This window comes from Sturnira hondurensis, unplaced genomic scaffold, assembly GCF_014824575.4.
Source record: "Sturnira hondurensis isolate 20B ecotype Veracruz unplaced genomic scaffold, ASM1482457v3 Scaffold0006413, whole genome shotgun sequence".
Classification (NCBI taxonomy): domain Eukaryota; kingdom Metazoa; phylum Chordata; class Mammalia; order Chiroptera; family Phyllostomidae; genus Sturnira; species Sturnira hondurensis.
In genome coordinates, this window is record NW_028079044.1 from 18,136,834 (window position 1) to 18,157,421 (window position 20,588).

The window sequence follows — 20,588 nt, forward strand, 5'->3', positions numbered from 1 at the left end:
GGGGTCCCTGGAGGAAGGAGCCGGCGTGGTTCCGCAGGACCGGAGCTCGGGACCCTGAGCACCGGTTCAGGGGGCTCTGGCGCCCTTCACTCGAGGGACAGTCGGGCCGAGTTCTTAGCTGCTGGGGGAACGGCCCACGCGGGACAGTCCGGGGCGGGAGGAGGGGGCCGAGGACCCGGGAGGGAGGAAAAGGGGGAGGAAGCAGCCGGGCAGCCGGGCGGGCACAGTGTGAGTGCGCACCGTGTGCGCGTGTGTGTGTCATCTCGCCCGTCTGTAGGTGCCGGGATCAGCGAGACGCCGGCAAGAAGGAAGAGGCGGCGAGAGGTGAACTGAGTTTGATCCTGCGGCGGCTACAAGTGGGTCCCGGGCGGGCGGCGGGCGCGGGCGGCGGGCGGCCGGGGCGGGGCGGGCGGCGGCGGGCGCTCACACGCTCGGGCCGCCGGCCTCTCACCACGCCTCCGGCTTTGTGAGCGCGCCGTGGAGGGGGGGTGGCTGGCGGAGCGCCCACGGCGCAGCCTCCCGCCTCTATATAAACACACGCATCGCCTGGCTTTGGACTCGAATTCACATTGAGAGAAGCTTTTAAAACCACCAGCCCTGAAATCCTGCCTCCTGCTTTCCCCCCTCTTTCATTCCTTTTGCCTTCCTTTTCTTTTTCCCCCTTTCTTCCCCCAGCAGCAACTCCAGAGCCGAGAGCCTGCGTCCCGGGACCGACTGCCTTTTCTTAATTGATACAATAGCCCAGCTCGGGTTTTCACCTCCTCCCCCAACCCCACCCCGCCTCACCCCTCCCGCCCGCCGCCGCCGCCGCCGCCGCCCCAGCGCTCGCCCGGGGCTCTGTCGCCGGCTGCGTCCCATCCCGGCCGCGGTCCGCGGGCTCCGCGCTCGCGCTCCGGCAGCCGCGCCGCCTGGTCCGCTCGGCCCGCTGCGGGGGTGCGGCGGCCGCTCTGCGGCTAAGGCGCGCCGCCCCGGGCAGCCTGGGGACGCTGGGCTCGGGCCTCTCCGCTCGCCTCGGCTGGGGAGTCTTCCCCCGCGGCCCCCCAAGTTTCTGGGTTCGTTGGAATTTTTGGATTCAGGGTACTTCCCCCTTTTTTTTCCACCTAGGAATTTGAGGGGGGAAACTTTTGACCAGTCCATCGCACTTTCTTTCCGCTACCTCTCCTCCCCTCCCCGCCTTTTTTTTTTTCTGAGCAGGGGAAGGGTCTTACAAGAGAGGCTCCCGCTGGACAAAGTTTTCCAAAGTTTTCCGAGTGTGATGGTTGCGGGGAGAGCTAGTCCACCAGCTTGACTCACGGCTTCATCTCACCGCCCCTCGAGCAGCCCCTAAGTCCGCTATAAGGGAACAAACAAACAAACAAACAAACAAAGTTACACTCCTAGTCGCCTCGTGTCTCCTCTCTCTTTTCTAGGCATTTTTTTTCCTCCTGCTCTCCTCTCCCCTCAAAGCCTCCACTCCCCTTCCCTCGGCCCCCTTCCTTCTTTTCTGTTTCGGCTGGAGGTGCCAGGACCCCCGGCCGCAGTCTCCCCTCCCCCGCCGCTCGAGTCCCTTGTCGCCCGGCCCTCCCCTCCCCCGACGCGGCCGGCACAGCCAATCCCCCGAGCGGCCGCCAACATGCTCTTTGAGGGCTTGGAGCTGGTGTCGGCGCTGGCCACCCTCGCCGCGTGCCTGGTGTCGGTGACGCTGCTGCTGGCCGTGTCGCAGCAGCTGTGGCAGCTGCGCTGGGCTGCCACTCGTGACAAGAGCTGCAAGCTGCCCATCCCCAAGGGCTCCATGGGCTTCCCGCTCATCGGAGAGACCGGCCACTGGCTGCTACAGGTAAGGGCGCACTCGCTCCGCTGCTCTCCCGGGTCCGCTAGTGACGAGCGCGGGGCAGAGGATGCCGCGGGCCGGCCAGGGGGCGCCGGGAGCCTGAAGGCACTGGTCCCCGCCCCGCCCCTTCCCTCCTATCTCCCTGCGCCTCCCCGGCTTCCCCGTCCGCCTGCGGCGTGGTTCGGAACCCACTGGCGCACCGCGCGCAAGCCCAGGGACTGATCGGAGAGGTCCAAGGACCTCAGAGGGCTCCCGAGACGGACTCTGCGTCTCAGGCTACTCGGCAGGGGTGTGTGGGGCGCCCGTCCCTTTGCCCTGCAGGCCCCAGCCGCCTTGGCTTCCTGGGCTTTGGCGGTGCCATTGGGACCCGAAAATTGAGTCGGGAAGAGGAGGAGGGGGCCAATGGCAGCCAGAACTGCCTAGTTAAGCCCCGGGCTGTGTTCCCACCGCATCCTCGGTGCGCCAGGTACAACTACCCTGGGCCACGGTCCGAGAAAGTGTGTGTGTTTTGTGGTGGGAGAGGAAGGAGGTGACCCAAGGAAAATGGGAAGCCCGAGACCCGAGGGTTCTCTGCTTTCGGGGAAAAGGGTCTATTTACTTACTGGGTGAGGACAGTGTAGCATGGGAGAGAAAGCTTGGGAGAGGCGAGTGTGGGTTCCTTAGAGGGCGTTTGTGTTTGTTGTTGGACGCCGAACAACCCAACGCTGCTGGAGAGAATGGGGGTGGGCCAGTCGGAGACCCGACCCAGGTAGGTAATAGGGAAATTAACCTGGAATTAAACACGTCGAGTGCTAGACAATCGCTTTTGCAATTTCACACACCTCAGGTTTTTTTCTTGGGAGGTGGGGGAGGCGGAGGAGGGCACCTTCGAGTTTACCGCGAGAGGTGTGTTGTGCGCGCGTGTGCATGGGTGTTTATCAGGCAGATTCGGAGGAGGGTTAGGAGAACGACAGACGTCCTGAAACGGACATCCCCGGCAGGCAGAGGTGAGGCGGGAGGTGAACGCAGAGACCTGTGGATTTAGAAGTGCGAAAGCTTGGCTTGAAATTAACAGACGCGTGCAATCCACTCGCATGCACTTACACCCCGCTGGGCGCCAAGTGTCATCGGATCCGAGGCGGGGAAGGGGACGCGAGGTTCCTCTGCCCTGCGGTCATCTCGAGTCCCGGAATCAGCCCATTTCTCTGGGGGAGGGGGTTCTTCGTGCAACTGTGTAGAGTTCACTTTAACCCCCCCGCCTGTAAAGAAATCCCCAGAGCCTATCCGGTACCACCACACTTAAAGGGTTAACTGCAGCGGTGGTCTAGGCTTTTGGCCGAGAATTTAGGAAATAAAATAACTCACATGGGCACCGACTCCTGCCTCGTTAGAGCCAATCTGCGGAATCCGCGGTCTGTCACCGCTCCCCTCCCCCGTTTCCTGACCTTTCTCTGCCCCCCCTCAGTGTCCCCCTGACCTTTTCTCCGAATCCCACAAGGGCCCTGGGGGCTCAGCGTCCAACCCGCGCAGAAGATGAGGAGGAGGAAGCAGGCCTACGCCTCTCCATCCATTTGCCCTTGGGGCCCTAGACTCTGAGGTGGGAGGGAAATGGGGGGTGGGGGGATGCGTGCGGAGGGGCGCTGAAGGGGTTAATGGGAGCCTTCTGAATCCAGCTTTATTTTTTCGGAGTCATTTATCAGATTTTACGGGGGACCTCCAAGGGCTCTCCGCTTCCACCGTGCGCCATCTAAACAGAGCCCAGGGCTAAAAATACAACATTTTTGTATAAATTGGACTCGCGGCCCGAGCGGCCGCCCCTATGAAAGTCCTCTTTGTGAAGACCGTGGAAACGGCGGACAAATAACTCTTTATTAATGCCACAAAAAACGCACTTTAATTATAGTTAGGCAGATCAGAGGCGGGGAGGGGGGGCGGGAGAGAGGCGGCGGCGACCTCGGAAAATTCACAGCCCAACTTTTGTGTCGAAAGAAAAGAAAAACAGAGGAAAAGAAGGAGAGGAGAGACGGAGAGTCAGACTGAGCGAGCGAGACGGGTATTGCAGACAGAGGGAGGGAACCCCGCTCCTTAGCCCCCCTCCCCGTTTGTCGCACCTCCACCCGCTCCTGGATTTCTCTTAAAGGGGTAGACGCCGTCTAGATCGGCGGTTGGGTGGGGGGTTGTTCTCCCCGACCGGCCAACCTGGGAGTGGGGCGGTGTCCCCGCGGCCCAGCCCCCCTCCTGGAGGCGCGGGCGCTCCAGGCTCGCTCCCGGTCGCGCGCCGGGCCGGAGGCGCATGTGGAAAAGTGATTAGTACTCCGGGTTCTGCAGAGTCACTTTTCGGCAGTGCCTGGGTGTGTGCACATCTAGCTCGAGAATACTTTTCCGTGGGAGAAAGGAAAATGAGGAGCGGGACTAACCCGGGAACGAAGACGAGCTGTCCCTTCGGGGCGGGGGGGGGGGGGCAGGGCCCGGGAGGTCTGAAGCCCGCATTCTCGCTGTTGTTGGCTCGCAGGCCGGGCAGCCGCACAGGTGGCGCCTCTCCGCCTTCACACCCAGCGCTGCCTCAGCAGGATAAGGGTTAATATGGGGTGGGGTAGCGAGCGCCTACGTCAAAGGTGAGCGGGACGCCCCTGCCCCCGCCTCGCGGAGGTCCCCTCGGTTTCCGGTACCCTGGAGGGGCCGGCCCATCTAGCTCCTCCGCGCGCCGAGCCCGGGCCGGGGCCTAGCTCTCCCCGGCAGGAGCCGCCGCTGCGGCTGCCCGGGATCCGATTACTTGCGACGGCCGCTCTACCCAGCCCGGCCCCGCCCCGCAGGAAGCTCCTTCCTTCGCCCTCCCCTTCCAAACTTAAGGACGGCGACGAAAGTACTTCTCAGTTATTTCCAGGGCAAACTGCATTAGGAAAATCTCGGCTCCCAGATCCTGACTGACTAGACCCCGCAGAGCCCGCAGAGGGCCACCGGGTTCCTTCGAGGTCCGCATTCGAGAACCGAGGAAACCCTCGCCCCCATCTGTAGTGACTGCCTACGGGCACCGATCATGCACCGCTATAAATACTCTTTGGCCTGCGGCCACCCAGAGGGGTCTTGCCAGCCCGTGGCCAGGAGCCTGGAAATATTTATTCCGCAAGGCTCTGGAGCGCGAGGCGGAGGAGTTGGGGGTGGTTAGGAGGGTGGCGCGAGCTCTAGCTTCGGCTCCCGCCGCCCTGGATACCTTTTCCCTCCCGCAAGTTGTTACTTAAAAACAGCCTCTCGCGAGGTGCCCCCGGGCCTCCCGCCTCCTTGTATTAATTACCCTCTGGGCCCTACTTCTCGGTTCTTGTGCATGCTATGAAAAATAAAACCTCCGTGCGTGTTTGTGTGTGGAGTGGGGGCTGGGGACTGGTGCCCCGGGCGGGGTCCTCCACCCCTCCCCTGCGGGCCCTCGAGACCGGGCCTCCGGAAAGTCTCATCCGGAGACATGTGCCCTGAGAGAGGTCTCCTGTGTGGTTCCCGCAGGGTTCCGGCTTCCAGTCGTCACGGAGGGAGAAGTACGGCAACGTGTTCAAGACACACTTGCTGGGGCGGCCGCTTATCCGCGTGACAGGCGCGGAGAACGTCCGCAAGATCCTCATGGGTGAGCACCACCTCGTGAGCACTGAATGGCCGCGCAGCACGCGCATGCTGCTGGGCCCGAACACAGTGGCCAACTCCATCGGCGACATCCACCGCAACAAGCGCAAGGTAAGAGCTCTGGACCAAGAGCCTAATAACCGTGCTCCGACCCTCTACCTCCGTGCACCCCCTTGGGGTAAGGAGTTCTTGGAGCCCTGGGGCCGTCTCCACCCGAATCTCTTCTTCCACTTGCACAGCGTCCTGAAGGTTCCCTGCCTAGACGGCTGCGATCCCGGATCCAGGGCCTGCACAGGCTCCCTCCGGGTCGGCCCTCATGCTGGCCCACTGCTGGTCCAGCGGGTGACTGTTTGAGGGGTGGCTTGGACAGAGCATGGGCAGGAGGGTATTTGAGGCCTCTAACGCCTGTCCTCGCCGTGCACCCCAAAACTTGAAAAAGAAGGGGGCGGGAGGTGGCTGGCGCTTTTATTTTTGCCATGTACCCCGCCCGCCCCGCCCCCTCGGAATTCCGACTGATCAGTCTAAAATGAAACCTGGCCTTCCTGCCACAGGTTGCTTTAATGGAGACTCCAGTAGGCGAGGGGGCCCGGGGGCACCTTGTGGACAGCGGTTGCAGGGCCCCGTCTGAGAGGGGCGAAGTGAAATTTGGACCACTACGCGCAGGGGTCTAGCGGTGGGGGAAGGGCGAGGGGTCGGAGAGCAGCCGTGGCGCGGTAGGGGATCAAAGCGCACCTACCCACTCCCATAAAGAGGAAGAGAAAGTGGGTGTTTATCCTGTGGATTTCCCGAGCGCCTGGAAGAGGCGAGAATGAGGAGAGCCAGCGCGCACCAGTCGAGCCTCCCCGCCCCCTCCTAGGGCTGAGCCTCCGCCGCTGCAGCCGCTGGGGCTCAGAGCGCCGGCGGCACGTGCTGTTTGAACTGCAGTAACCCGAAAGCTGAGCCGCAGGCGGGCGGGGAGCGGGCCTGTGGGCTTAAAGCGTCCAGAAAGGGGTGGAGGGGAGACTGCACGACCTCTCCTCGTTCCATTTTTTCCATTGGGTCAGAGGACTTGCCCAGGTTTGAAACCTGAAGAAAACTGAGAGGCAGACTTCGATAGCTAGGAAGAGTGGCGAAGCCCAGGAGAAGGGAGGGGGCTACTGTGGGCAGCCCCCTTCCACCAGAAGCCTGCACTTGAGGTGGTCTCAGGGAACGAAGGAATCCATTTTATAGTATTTGATGCCTGTGAAGAGTAGTTCTCCGTAGCAGACAAAAGGAGGAAAAACCGCATGGAGTAGACTGGTCTGTGCATACCCACGACGCCCCTCCTCCCAGTAAAACCTGTACTCAGGGACTGGAAAGGGGGTCCTAAAATTGTCTCCTTTATCAGCCTCACTGGAGCAGGAAGCCCCTAACAGGGCCTGGGGGCACATGGGAGGGGTATTTGGGGAAGTGGCGGGATGGGGGCTTGTAGGCTCAGGAGTGGGGGCTTTGCAAATATCCTGGACACTTTTTTTTTTCCTTTGTCTTTGTGACTCCACCAAAAGATCATACCAAAGAATGAGGAGAGAGCCTGAGACTCAGAAACCCAGCTCCAAAGAATGTGATTGCTTCTCATTTTATCTTTATAGAGACTTTGACAAGAAAGTAATCACTTTCTCCTTCTCGAAGAAGGAGGGAACATTGAGACTCAGAGAGGTTGAGAGACTCCAGATTAGGAGACAAAGCAAAGGCAGGAGCCTTCAACATTCCTCCATGGGAGGGAATCTTTCTGGGCCACCTAGCAGAGCGATGCTCAATCCTGCCAACCGGGGGCTGCCAGAAGTCAGAGGGTAGGGGTAAGAGCGTTTGCTGGGAAGAAGAAGGCTAGGTCAAGACCTGAGTGTGAGACCCTGGGGGTGCAGACCCTGAGTGAGGCTGTTGCCTTATGGTTCCCCCCACCCTCTTCCTGACTTGGCATCGGGCCTCCAGGTGGGGAGGGCCTGCTTGAAAGGCCCCAGGGTTTTTGCCTACCTTGTTCGTTTGGGAGGAGTGGAGGAGCAAGGAGATAGCAGAGATGATCTGTGTCAGAGAGATACACAGGGAAGGGGGAGGGAGCGCTGGGGTGAGGCTAGAAGCCCAGGGCCCCAGTGGGGCACAGCTGGGGCACTCTTGCCCTCTAGCTCCCTGGGCACAGGGTGCAGCCAGCAGGCCTGCAGTTCATCCTGACACAGGCTTGAACCGGTGCAGGGCCCTCCCTTCATGTGTGCTGGTGTGTGCTTGCTCTGTGACCTGTGTGAAAGGATCCTCCCTTCAAATCTCTCTAATCGGCTTTCCACGAACTTAAGTTTACTGAACTAAATTGAAGTCCTTGGGTTAGGGACAAACATAAGAGCAGGACCTTTGGTCCCTGCCCTTAGGCGAGTGCTCAGGGGCATACCCTGGTCCTAGAGAGAATGGCCAATCTGCCAGACCCGATGTGGCTGGGGTGGGGCTGCCCAGTGCCACTCACACTGCCTTACCCAGCCCATGCTGCAGTTGGGCCTGGTTAGGGTGCATTCCCAGGTGTGCTGGGGCCCAGCTGGCAGGGGAACTAGGAGCGTCACTGTTTCCATAGGGCTGCTGACCCACCCCTTCTCTGGGGGGCCTGACCAAATGTCCTGGGGAGGGGCTTCTCACAGCCATCTCTGCATCCAGGTGTTTGCCCTGGCTGCTCTGGTTGTCTAGGGACAAGAGGAGGGGGTTGCCAGGGAGAAAGTTTAGAAAGTCTTGCCCAGTCTAAAAGAGTCCTCTCCAGAAGCCAGGCTTATGTCTCCACAGCTACCACCAAACCCTGTCCCACTTCCTTTGTTACCCCTCCCCCACGGGGTGATGCTGGGTTGTTGGAGAAGGACCCCCAACCCTTTTCTTTTAATGTGCAGAGAGGCTGGGGTACTGTCCTGGAAGGGTGTGTGGATTCTCATAAGGGTGACTGAGGGGAGGATTGTCAGACACGGAGGAGAAGTTGGGGATACTTCTTGAGGTTTCCGTGCCTGCCCCACATACCAGGATCAGACATTTCCTCTTTCCCTTGAGAGACTGGAGTGGGCCTCTTTGCACCAAGAGGCCAGATGCTTTGAGGCAGCTCAGACAGTGGCCTGGGACCCATGGACTGGGGAGACCCAGGAGTGGTCCTCCTGCCCCTCCTACCCAGATCCTTGGCTACAAGGACTTCTGTGCCCAAGGCGGAGCAAGGGCTTTGGAGGCAGGGATTGAGACCCACCAACCATGGCTCCCTGACCTAGCCTTTGGGCCCCATCCCAGGTGGGGGTGGGGTATAGGCTCAGGATCACTGCCCTCCCCTCAGAAACCCTGTGTATCCTGGGGTGTGTGAGGGGATGGAGAGGCTTCAGCAGGCAGGCAGAGCCAGGAGGCCTGTGGTTGCAGGATCCTGGGAGGCCAGCCAGGGTTATCTGTAGGTGGCCTTTGGACTGGTGCATAGACTCTGATTTCAGTCATGTCCACCAGGCTCAGCTCTGGCAGAAGTTCCCACCTGCACTGGATGGGAAGGCTGGTGGCATGGCCAGGCAGCCCTGTTCCTGGGAGGGCCCCTGGCATAGACCTTTGTTCCCCCAGCTGAAGTCCTCCATCCAAAAGTTACTGTAGCACCAGCTGGTGGGCCCCGGGGCCGCTGAGGGGGCAGGTGGCAGGAGCGGATGTCTCTGAAGGTCAGTGGGGGAGGGAGCCCACAGCCAACCACCAGGGAGCCTGGGATGGGTACCTCCCTCTGTGTGCCCCTATGCCAAACAGTGGGAGGGTGGGTTGGGTGGGAGGGGGCCACCCCTCCCTTCTTTCTGTGTCCCTCTCCCAGGGCGGGGAGGAGTCTGAGCCTGTGATGCTGACGTGTTTGCTCACTCGCCCAGCCTGGGGAGACAGTTGTGGCCTTGGTGGTGGTGGGACAGTGATTGGCTGGCATCTGCTTTGGCCCGGAGCCCCTTTTGCCACTGATGTATCCATTCCAGGTTCCCCAGGCGAAAAAGCAGGGGTTGGGGATGTGTCTCCTGGGGCTGAGAAGTGCTGAAAGCAAAACAGCAAGCTAGGACAGCTGGCCTTGCCCTTAGAATAAACTTGGGCCAGACAACAGGGTCCCCCTCAGGGTTCAGAGCCCCCAGGATGGGTAGATGGCCACTTGACTGGGCCAGGAGCAATGGAGGCAGGGGATTCAGGGATCCAGTGGGCGTGGCCAGTCATGCCCGGGACTGTGACCTTAGGAAGCTCTCCCCCTTTGGTCCTCAGCTTTCTGAGGGGGTTTTACTATGGCTGGAAGAGGAATGAACGGGCAAAGATTTTTGGATTCCAGGGCTCTGCCAAGTACTGCCCTCCTCACCTGCACCGGGTGCTTTTGTTGTGTGTGGAAGTTAGGGGACATGGTTAGAACTGGAGGCAAATGGGGAACAGGTACTGTTTCTACAGACGGTGGCAGGGGAACCCTGAGAGGCTCACACAGGCCAGGAGGTCCGGGCCAGCCTCTCCCGACCAGGGACGCAGAGCAGAGACTGGTTCAGGAGGCAGCCAAGGTGAAGTCAAGGCCCACTGGAAATGCCAGACAGCTGGGAAGATGACGTCTCTCCTGTCCTCCCTCGTACTTGAGTATAAAGTACACACCTTGGCGTCACCCCTGTGCTGTGCGGACAACTGCCTTGGTGGCTGCCTGCCCTCTGTTATTCTTTCCACTCCTTTCCACTCCGCAGGCCACGGCTCCGGTGGCTTGGCGGGGTGGCCTGCCCAGGCCCCCACCCTCCTGGGCAGCTGCTTCCATTCCTCCCAGTCTGAGTCACTGGCCCAGGGAGTGGGTTCCCTCTCTGGCTCTTTCAGCTCCTGAGGCTGCCCAATCATCTCATCTGTCTGTCCATCCACAGTGGCCAGCAGGAGAGGGGAGGCTGTCTGGCTGTGCAGGTCTGCATGCAGGACCCTGGGTGCTCAGCGAATGACTCCCCAGCCCGGCCGCTGGGTGAGCAGCAGGAGGTGCGGGAGGGGGAGGGAGAAGGATTTGTGAAAACCATTACAGGGAACTTGAGCCTCGACAAGCCCCTTGGTGGTCCCATCTCCCTCCCCTTCCCTCCTCATTGTGGCATCATCTCCCATTCAGGGGAGAGAGATTTAGGCTCTTGAGCCAGTAGTGTCCCTTGGTGAAACCAACACAGGTAGGGGGGCGGTTTCCTAGCGCATCTTCGAGGCAGGAGGAGCCCAAGCTGCCCCCGCCCGTGCCCGTCAGTCCCCTGGTCTCCCTGGTCCTCTGCTCTCATTTCCCCCAGCACTAACCCTGGGGGAAAGTCCGTACCTGCTGCTCCCTCTGCGGGGCTTTTCCTGGGCCAGGTCTGGTTCCCGATGACCTTTGTCCAGCATTCTTGTCTCACTTTTGGGAATTCCAAGGGACGCCCCAGTGGGGAACAAAAACAGCCCTGGCTCCTCTTACTATTGTGGTCAGGGCAGGCGGCTCCCGGGGAGGAATCTTTCCCCTCTTCACACTGAGTGGCTCCACAGGGCGCCTTCCCACGTGCCCGAATCCTGACCCCACCCGCCCCAGCGCAGCCTTCCTCTGCCCCACCCAGCACCTCCGCCTCCTTCTGGCCTGTGTGGTGGGCGGTGGTTTCTAGGCTGCCCCTACTTCGGGAAGTGCCCAAGCTGTTAACCCTGGGCACAGGCCCAAGGATGAGGGCCTGGAGCTTTCCCAGCGCCTGGGAGGCCCCAGTGCTTCAGCTCTCTCCTGGGCCAGTGGCAGGGCATGGGCTTGGTGACTTCTGAGCAAAGCACCTTGGTCCCGGAGTGCCCCAAATCTGCCTTTGTCTGGCTTCTCATTTGGGTAGTTTTCTTCTTCAGGGGGGCTCTGAGGAGAATCATGGGACATCCAGGAAAAGAGAGACTCCAGAGAACACCCAGTTAGATTTCCTGGGGGGCCAAGATTAGAGCCTTGCTCCTGGCTGCAATTCTCTTTGAGAAGCCCCAGCCCTGGGGGACCCGCAGGTACAAGGTGTTGGTGGGCTTCTTGGGGACATTTCAGCTCCCTACTTTGCTCAGGATCCCTTCCCATCTAGAGGTGAGGTGTGGACCACCCACCCTCGGAGTCCCTGTGCTCAGCCCGCTCAGTCCCAGGGCTCCGGGCATCCATCCTCCCTGCCCTCCTGGCCCTTGGCCCAAGGGCTTTAGAAGGAGCTATTCTGGTTGCTATCGCTAGAGGGCGCAGGGAATGTAACCTTTGGGTCGGGAGGGCAGGGAAGGCTTGTCGGTGGGTCCAGTCTGGCCACTCCTGGGATTGCACTGGGGTCCCTAAGAGGTCCCCTTTTGGTCACCCTGAGATGGCCCTCTTGGGCCACCGTAGCCCATGTAGGGTGTGTGAATGGGGGCCTGGCAGACACTTACCAGGCAGCTTGTGCAGTGCTGGGTTCCAGACTTCTTTGAGGGGATATAGCATCTTCTTAGGGACATAGGGACACTGGTGATTGTGTGCTGTGTACACTGACAGGAGAAAGAGGTGGCCTGGCTCAGCCTCACCTTTTTATAGATGAGGAAACTGAGGCTGGTGGGTGACTTGGCCACTGGGGCTGAAACTCCTGTCTGAGCTCCCGGCCGCCGTTGCCCGCCACCCCACTGCATCTTAGAGCCCAGCGGGCTTGGACTTGGACCACTTCTGGTCAGTGTGGCCTCAACCCTATGGCCCCCTCCACGTGCCCACCTATGGGCCCAGGTCTCCCTTGTGCTGGGGGTCCTGGCCAACCCCTGCCCTCCATGGCAATACCCTTCAGTCTCCTCTGCGCTGGCTGACTCTGGACCAGGTGTGGCCTCCCTGTCCCTGCTTGTCCCCACCTCCAGCTTTTGTCCCCCCACCCCCACCCCAGGCCTGGTAGCCACTGTTATCTTTCTGTTTTTCCCTGATGATAAGCCTGCTGGGCTTCCACGCTCTGCTCTCTGCTTGCTCTGTGGACTCTTTACTGCTCTGTAAGGCCCCTCAGTTGGCCGGTGTTGGGCTCTGGGGACACAGCTCCCACTCCTAACCCGTAAGAGTTTTTGACCAAGAGCTCAAACTGGAATCTTAAGGACACCAGAGTGGAGGGCTGAGACAGAACACTGCCTTTATCCATCACCCTGTGGAGGGAGGTGGCAGCTGAAGTCCCCCTGGAAATTCCCTGGACCCTGAACTGAGCAAGGTGTGAGTGACCGGTCCAGGCCTAAGCTGCCCTTGGCCACCTCCCATCGTCCTTCTTCCTTTCAGCGGTCCCTGAGTAGCAGGAGCAGCCCCAAACAGTGTGGCTTCTTTGCCCCTCACTGGCGGCCTCCCTCCCTCCCTCCCTCCCTCTGCCCACCGGGAATTTCGGAATGAAAGTGCTATTGTGAATGCCTGGCTGGGCCACTGAAGGGCCAGCACTGTTATTTCTGCAAACCAGCCCTCCCATTAGCCATGCAGGGCCGAGGCCAGGAAAATGTTACCTTTTCCTCCTCGAGCTGACTGCAGGGGAAATTCTCACATTTACAGTTTGTGCGGTGGTTGTGTTTGGGGGGCAGGAGGGGAGGGCGGGCGCGTGTGTGTGGTTTGCATGCAGCAGGGTGGAGGGGCTAGAGGAATATTCGTCTCCTTCCCCTGTGCTATCCCTCACCCTCCCTTCCCCATGGCCTTCCTTCCCCTTGGTGCTGGTGGGAGGGTATCCCCCCTTCTGCTCCAGACTCTGGAGGTGGGAGCAGCTGCAGGTTGTTGGTTACACGTGAGACCCACAGGCCATCAGTAAATTAACTAACCCCCTCCCCTCTCCTACACACCAAGGCAGCAGCGTGGGTGCTGGGGCACCTGGGCAAGAGGGGCAGGCAGGGTTGCGGCAGGGTCAGGAGGACTGAGAGCAGGGGAGTGGGCAACAGAAACTCGCTGGCTACTTGAAATGGACCAGGAAAATGCAAGGAATTAAAAGGGCTTCTGTTTACCTTTGTGATCTTTTGGGGTGGAAATCCTTGTCCCCTTCCTCCTGCCTGCAGACCTGGCCACGCTAAAGACATTTTGATGGTGTAGCTGTTAACAAACTCCTTAGGATCCTCACCTAGTAGATGGTTCCCAGGGAGCGAGATCACATTTGGGTCTCAGGAAGTCCTACTTGCAGTCTAGCCCCAGTCTCTCTCATTCTCCTATTAGTGGAGTGGAAGAGCCACCTACTGTTATCTTCCTTCTCCATGTCCAACCTGCTCACCTTTGTTCTGTTCCTGCTGGGCGCTTCTCCCTATGGCCTGGGAATTCGGGGGTGGGCCATTGCAGTGGAGGGCTGTGTGCCCCCCGAGCCCTGCCCAGCCCTCTCTGTGTTGTCCCCATAGCTGGTAAGGACAGCCACGTCACCCACAGACCTGTTGGCAGCTGGACTGCCCAGTCCGTAAGGCTCTGCCAGTGTTTGGAGCACAAGCTTTTCTGAGGGTCAGGATGGAAGTGGGTAGCTCAGGTCACCCTGTGTGTGTCTGGGAGATAGGAGTCAGAGGTCCATCGGGGTGAGGACCTGGAGTTCTCCCTACTCACAGTTGTGGGGCCTGTGCTTCAGCCAGGATCCTTGAGAGCAGCCCGAGCCCATCTGACCAGCTTGCCCGCCTCTCTGCCCTCCAGATATTCTCCAAGATCTTCAGCCACGAGGCTCTGGAGAGCTACCTGCCCAAGATCCAGCTGGTGATCCAGGACACACTGCGTGCTTGGAGCAGCCGCCCTGAGGCCATCAATGTGTATCAGGAGGCACAGAAGCTCACCTTCCGCATGGCCATCCGCGTACTCCTGGGCTTCAGCATCCCTGAAGAAGACCTCGGGCACCTCTTCGAGGTCTACCAGCAGTTCGTGGAGAATGTGTTCTCCCTGCCTGTCGACTTGCCCTTTAGTGGCTACCGGCGGGTGAGTATCCAGGGCCTGAGGGGAGAGGAGGTGGGCATCCATGAACCACCCTGAGGGAAGAGAGACTCCTCACAGAGAGGGGAGTGTCAACAGGAGGTTGGGGTGGAGGCTTCACCTGGTGCTCTCTGGCTGAGAGGAAAAATTCTTACAGGAGTCCCCTGCCCCGTTCCACCTTGGGAGGGAGGAGGTCCTTGGTGGCCCTGCCTTTCCTCTTGGGTGACTGGATGGTCCCCTTCTCCCCACAGGGCATTCAGGCACGACAGACCCTGCAGAAGGGCCTGGAGAAGGCCATCCGGGAGAAACTGCAGTGCACGCAGGGCAAGGACTACTCGGATGCGCTGGACATCCTCATCGAGAGCAGCAAGGAGCACGGGAAGGAGATGACCATGCAGGAGCTAAAGGTGGGGGTCGCCTGGGAGGGCTGCACGAGTGCCCCGTGCTCCACACCAGGGCTGACCCCAGAGGGATGGTGCCAGCCCCTTCTCCCTGGTTCCTGACGAGGGGTCCATTGGTTTGTCCTGGTTTAGACCCTGCCCTCCACACTCTTGCCAGGTGCCAGCAAAGCCTGATGGCCGACTTCCCACCCTCCAATCTTTGCTTCCCCCTCTTCTAGCTGCAGTTTTTTGTTTTTTCCTGGTGAGCCAAGAAGGAGCCCAAATGGTTGCCATTTCATGAGAAGTTTGACTCGCCATGGCAAGGAAGGGACCCAGGTCCCTTCACTGCTCTTTGAGCTTGGCATCCACATTTGTGAAATGCGGGGCTTAGAATGAGATGGCCTGCTGAGGCCTTTCCATGGGGCGCCCATGGCCCAGGTGTCTTGCTCCCCAGGGTATCCTGGAGGAGTCCCCTCACCTTTCTCACTGCAGTCGCATCCCAGGTCCCTGTGGGTGTGGCTCCAGGCCCCACTGCCTCCCAAACCCCGGTGTCCTCCTGGGAATGAGAAGGTTGGGGTTTCGACTTGAACCCCAACCCTACTCACCTGCATAGTGCCTGGCTCCTTGGGTTTTTTTTCCTTTTTTTCTGTGAGCAACCTGCACTGATTAGGCTGCTGAGGCTCACTGCTCCGGAATCCAGCAGTGAGTGAGAAATGGCCCAGCCCCCGGGGACTTGCAGGCTAGTGCCTCTGCCCTTGGCTGTGGCAGCTGTATCTGCTGCCCAATTAGGGCACTGACCCTCTGACTTGTGTCTACTGTGGCCCAAATACCACAGTGACCAGAGGTTCAGAGGAAGCAGGCAGGACCCAGCTAGATGGCCCTGGGGCCATGGGGGACCCTGACAGAGTGAGATTGCCCCCAGGCCGGGCCTGCCGTGGAGTTGATCCATAATGGCGCCCTCCTCTGCGCTGCAGGACGGGACTCTGGAGCTGATCTTCGCTGCCTATGCCACCACGGCCAGCGCCAGCACGTCACTCATCATGCAGCTGCTGAAGCACCCGGCCGTGCTGGAGAAGCTTCGGGAGGAGCTGCGGGCCCACGGCCTCCTGCATAGTGGCGGCTGCCCCTGCGAGGGCACGCTGCGCCTCAGCACCCTCAGCGGCCTGCACTACCTGGACTGCGTCATCAAGGAGGTCATGCGCCTCTTCACGCCCATTTCTGGCGGCTACCGCACCGTGCTGCAGACCTTCGAGCTCGACGTGAGGCTGGGTCCTCGGGGCGAGGCCTCAAGGGGCCCATGGGAGCACTAGCTTGGGTGTGGGGGGCTGTGGATGGGAAATACCAGAATCCCCCCAAGGGTGTCTCATCAGATGGGGAGACACCCCTTTTTTCAGGGAGCTTTCAGCCCAATGGGAAAGACCCAGTCCCAAGTGCTGAGTAAGATGAAGCCAGCCCATGTGTCATGAGTGATGTTACACACAGACACTGTAAAATAAGAGACTGGACTAGCATGTTGAGGGCTGCTGGCCAGACCTGGGGGACCACAGTAGGGTGTTTGTAGAAACGTGTGGGTTGGGGGCTGGCAGGCTGGCAGTCCTGGGCCCTCTCAAGTCCTCTGGCCCTCACCACCCCCTTCCCCCAATCCTGTCTCCAGGGTTTCCAGATCCCCAAAGGATGGAGTGTCATGTACAGCATCCGGGATACTCATGACACAGCGCCTGTGTTCAAAGACGTGAACGTGTTTGACCCCGACCGCTTCGGTCAGGCTCGGAGTGAAGACAAGGACGGCCGATTCCATTACCTCCCTTTCGGCGGTGGTGTCCGGACCTGCCTGGGCAAGCACCTGGCCAAGCTGTTCCTGAAGGTGCTGGCAGTGGAGCTGGCCAGCACGAGCCGCTTTGAGCTGGCCACCCGGACCTTTCCCCGAATCACCTTGGTCCCTGTCCTGCACCCCGTGGATGGCCTCAGTGTCAAGTTCTTTGGCCTGGACTCCAACCAGAACAAGATCCTGCCAGAGACGGAGGCCATGCTGAGTGCCACAGTCTAACGGGGCCTGGCCCACACCCCCGCCTCAGCCCGGCCAGGCCCTGGGGTGGGAGGCAACCAAGGGTAGAAACCTGTGTGTGGGAGGGGCTGGAACCTGCGGAAGAAGAAGCAGCCCCATACCTTGCCCTCCCATTTTTCTTTCCCTGGCAAACCCTACCCAAAGCCAAAAGGGTCTCCGTTCTTCCGGGGCACACTGATGGGGCCCTCCTGGTGCCTGCTTCTCCCAGTCTCTCTCCAGTCTCCACCAGCTTAGCTCCTGGGACAGGGCATGGCTGGGGGCTCCGCATGCCCATTACAGTGTTAAACGTCAGTCACCTCACGCTGCAGCATTTGCTTATGATGTTCCTGATCGGTCCCTCCCCTCCCATTTCATTTGGACCCTTGCAGTTTGAGGTCAAGTAGTTGACATGGGGGGGCAGAAGGAAGAGTTGGCCCCTTTAGCACCCCTCCCCCTCCTGCCTCTGCTCAGACTGAGGCAGGTGCCCCTCTCGGTGCTGGCAGGGTGGAGGAGCAACATCTTGGTGCAGAACACGCGCCACCCTTGGTAGGGGTGGGGACTGCGGCCAGCCTAGAGGGGCCCCATCCCCATTGCCAGTTTGGACATTTGAAATTACCTATTGCTGCTACTTTTTCTTTCCTTTGGTGTTGGGACAAGGGAGATCCAGGCCCTGTGCTCCCAGCATAGTCTCTGGTGGTCTGGGCGTGCACACAGCACTGACGTCCCCACCTTCACTTCAGGTGGCCTTGGGCCCACCCTGCTCCGCTGTTACACACACACCCAAGGCCCTTGGCCACTATTTATTCACTGATGTAACTGCATCTTGGCGTTACTGGGGACTGGAATTGTACCTCCCCTGTCCCCTAGCCTCTGTCCCAGCATCCTGGGACCAGCTTCAGCGAGTGACCCAGCCCGTCTCTGGTGGAGGGTTGAGCAGCTCCCCCAGGCTCCAGACCTGCTGTGGGTTCAACCTCAACTGCACTCCTGGGGCGAAATTTAGCGCCACTGCCTTTGTCCCCCCGTGGAGATGGGGAAATGGTCCATTGCTTCCCTCCCTGCTCTGTCAACACGGGGATTGGAGGCTGCCACCATCTCCTGCATGGTCACTGGTCTCCCCAGTGCCCCCGACTCGTCTAGTGAGTATGGGGAAGGATACGGGTTCTTTCTTCTGACAGGGAGTGAGGGCCTCCACTGTCCCTTCCTTTATCCCTTTTCCCTTGGAAAGGTGTCCTTGAAGTCCCTTCCCACCTCTTGTGCCACTGTCTGCTTAGCCCAGCTCAGGGTGGGTGGGGACGAGATGAAAGCCCGGGGAGGTGAGTGTGGACGGCAGCCCTTCCTCGTGTCTGACTCGGGCCTCGGACTGGGCTCCAGGCAGCTGCTGGGAGGCTGCAGGAAGAGCTGGGGAAGGTATGTGCGATTTGTCAGAAGTGATTTGCTTGAAAGTTGGCCCGTCGGGGATGGCTGGCGGGAAAGAGTAGCTTCTGCCATCGGCATTTGGAGTGCGGGCAATTTGGGGCGCCCCACCCTGGGGCTGGTTCAGGCTTTTGATGAGTCTTCATTGATTTTGTCCGTTTTCAGATTTTTGCTTTCTGTGTCTCTCTATTGGCTTTTGATATTATAAAAGCAGTGAATCCCCTTTACAAGAAAAAAACGCACAAAAAAAGACGCAGTATGTTGATCCCCCTGGTTGTCTCTCCGAGGGGTGACCACTCAGCGCTCCCTATGAAGGTGCTGAGTGGACAGACAGTGCCCACGCTCTCATCTCCACTGGTGCCCAGCCGGAGGTAGGCTGTATAGGAATGGCTTTGCACCCCCGACAGCGCTAAAAGGCCCCATTCTCAAGTGTTTCGGTTTTTTCCTACTTTTCCACCGTTAAAAAACATGGAACCGATATCATTTGGCAAAAATAGACATTTAAAACAATTAGTAAAATCTCTCAATCTCTCCACATTCTCAAAAACAAGCAAAGGTGTGTAAAGACTCATCAGAGCTTGCAAAATACCCGCAGGCGCACCAGAATTGGTCCCCCACACAACAGCCCAGTGTCTGGAAGGTTCATGCACCCTAACCCAGCTCACCCCAAACCAATTGTTCTTGACAGTATCCAGGGGCAGGAAAGTGCAGCTCCAGACAGGAAGTGCTCTGGGCCTACCCCTGCTGAGGGGTGGGGGGGCTGGAGGGTCCCGGGAGGCCTCAGTTGCCCTTCCGTTGGGGATCCTCTGCTTGGCAGGGGCAGAGAAAAGGCTGAGAAGGATTCCTAGGAGAGAGGAGAGAAGGATCATTTGCCCTGCTGGGTCTCAAGGCAACAATAAGAGAAATGAAGAAAGCTCTTGACTGGCTGGCTGAAGGGTTCCAGCGTTGAAATTCACCCGTCTGTCCTCTGCGTGTCCCGCTGTGAGTTTGTGTGTAGGTTTCATAGACGTAGCAGTAGATGGGTGGTGTCTTCGCACTTACCATTCCTAACTATTATAACTTGACACTCAGAAGACAGACCCCACAGCGTTTTCCCTGCCCTGGGCTTGCAGACTGAAGCACTTTTGATGTCGGGCGTTGGCGTTTGTGTTCTGGGCACCGCCCCGACCCTGCCCAGATTGCTATGATATTATTTTATACACAAGACTTTTTTTCATAAATGTTATAATTTTGTGTCTGTCTTTATAAACTATTATAAGTACTATTTTTGTTATAATTCAAAATAGATATTTAGTATAAAGTTTTTGCTGTTAAATATTTGTTATTTAGTAAAATATGAATTTTTCTCTATTGTAAACATGGTTCAAAATATTAAGATGTTTTATCACAGTTGTTTTAATATTGAAAAAGCACTCGTGTGTTTTGTTTTGACATGAAACTGGTGCCGTGTGTTTGTGCTGTCATGTGGTCTTAATCTGTATATAATATTCCATGTTGCATATTAAAAATGAATGTTGTGCATTTGTGATTTTGAAAGTACTCGATGTGGCTCTTTTATAGGCTTCCATAATAAACCGTGGGGACTCACCCTTGTTTGGCTCTCTGGTGTCTGCCTTCCCCACCTCCCTGAAGGGCGCCCCCTCCACCCACATTCCCTTCAGCAGCTCCCAATCCTACCCGCCAGGCAGGGAGTTCCTCCTGGACACACTTGTCCTGTGAGGCCAACCTGCCAGTCCTTGGGCGTGGGCACAGAGAAGTCAGGGGGTGCCCTTCGGCTAGTAGGTTCCCTGGGGCAGAAATGTGTGACTGGACGGCCACTGGCCCCAGAGGCCTGTTGGGGGTGGGGCATCTGGAGCCAGCCCCCCAGCAGAGTGTGGCCATGGCCGCCTGGGCTAGGTGTCTCCGTGCCGCACTGGGTAGCTCAAACAGCTCAGGGCCTATCCTCAGAGTCTGTCGTGTTTATACTGATGTCCACAGACACAGGGTGAATTCAGGGGCAGATTTCAATCCCCCAGCCTCCCAGCCTCACGTGTCACATGGGCGCTTCTCAGAGGCTGTTTCATGAAGCAAGTGGATTCCCTGACCAAATACGTTTGCGGGAGGGTTAAACAGAGGTGGGCAGATTCCTCCAGCACAGGGTTCTCCGAACCTGGCGCCTGAGGATGGGCACACTAAAGGGCAGCAGGTGTAGAGCGGACACAGGTTGCAGGGCTGCCCGAGGCCATTTGATGACAAACTGTGTGATCTTTGCTGATTAGCAACTGCAAAAGCTGCTCAGCAACCTGTCAGAGGGTGACAGCAAGACCAGCAAAGGTCATGATGTCCAGCACTGGGACACCAAGGGGTTGCAGGTGGGATGGTGGCGGGGGGCAGTAAGAGACAGATTTAGTATAGGCTTCCATAATAAACCGCGGGGACTCACCCTCGTTTGGCTCTGTGGTGTCTGCCTTGTCTGCTCCCTGGTGTCCACCCTGGCCCCAGCTGGACAACAGGAGCTGGGGAGCGAAAGGCCCCTCC

At 58.9% G+C, this 20,588-nt stretch overlaps 1 protein-coding gene across 1 annotated transcript; it reads left to right on the top strand.

Annotated features, from left to right (window-relative positions):
• The first annotated feature begins 1,327 nt into the window (after nucleotides 1–1,327).
• CYP26B1 (cytochrome P450 family 26 subfamily B member 1) lies at nucleotides 1,328–19,645 on the top strand. Its single transcript, XM_037048107.1, has 6 exons — nucleotides 1,328–1,816; nucleotides 5,285–5,509; nucleotides 13,965–14,240; nucleotides 14,486–14,641; nucleotides 15,589–15,873; nucleotides 16,269–19,645. Exons 1-6 carry the CDS (start codon nucleotides 1,613–1,615, stop codon nucleotides 16,659–16,661), a joined length of 1,539 nt encoding a protein of 512 aa, XP_036904002.1. The 5' UTR covers nucleotides 1,328–1,612; the 3' UTR covers nucleotides 16,662–19,645.
• The last annotated feature ends 943 nt before the right edge of the window (nucleotides 19,646–20,588 follow it).

Bases quoted from the DNA above. Each gene is read 5' to 3' on its own strand.
- CYP26B1 (XM_037048107.1), top strand. From the start codon at position 1,613: ATGCTCTTTGAGGGCTTGGAGCTGGTGTCGGCGCTGGCCACCCTCGCC. The intron at 14,241-14,485 runs GTGAGTATCCAG...TTCTCCCCACAG, and splicing joins CCTTTAGTGGCTACCGGCGG to GGCATTCAGGCACGACAGAC. The intron at 15,874-16,268 runs GTGAGGCTGGGT...TCCTGTCTCCAG, and splicing joins TGCAGACCTTCGAGCTCGAC to GGTTTCCAGATCCCCAAAGG.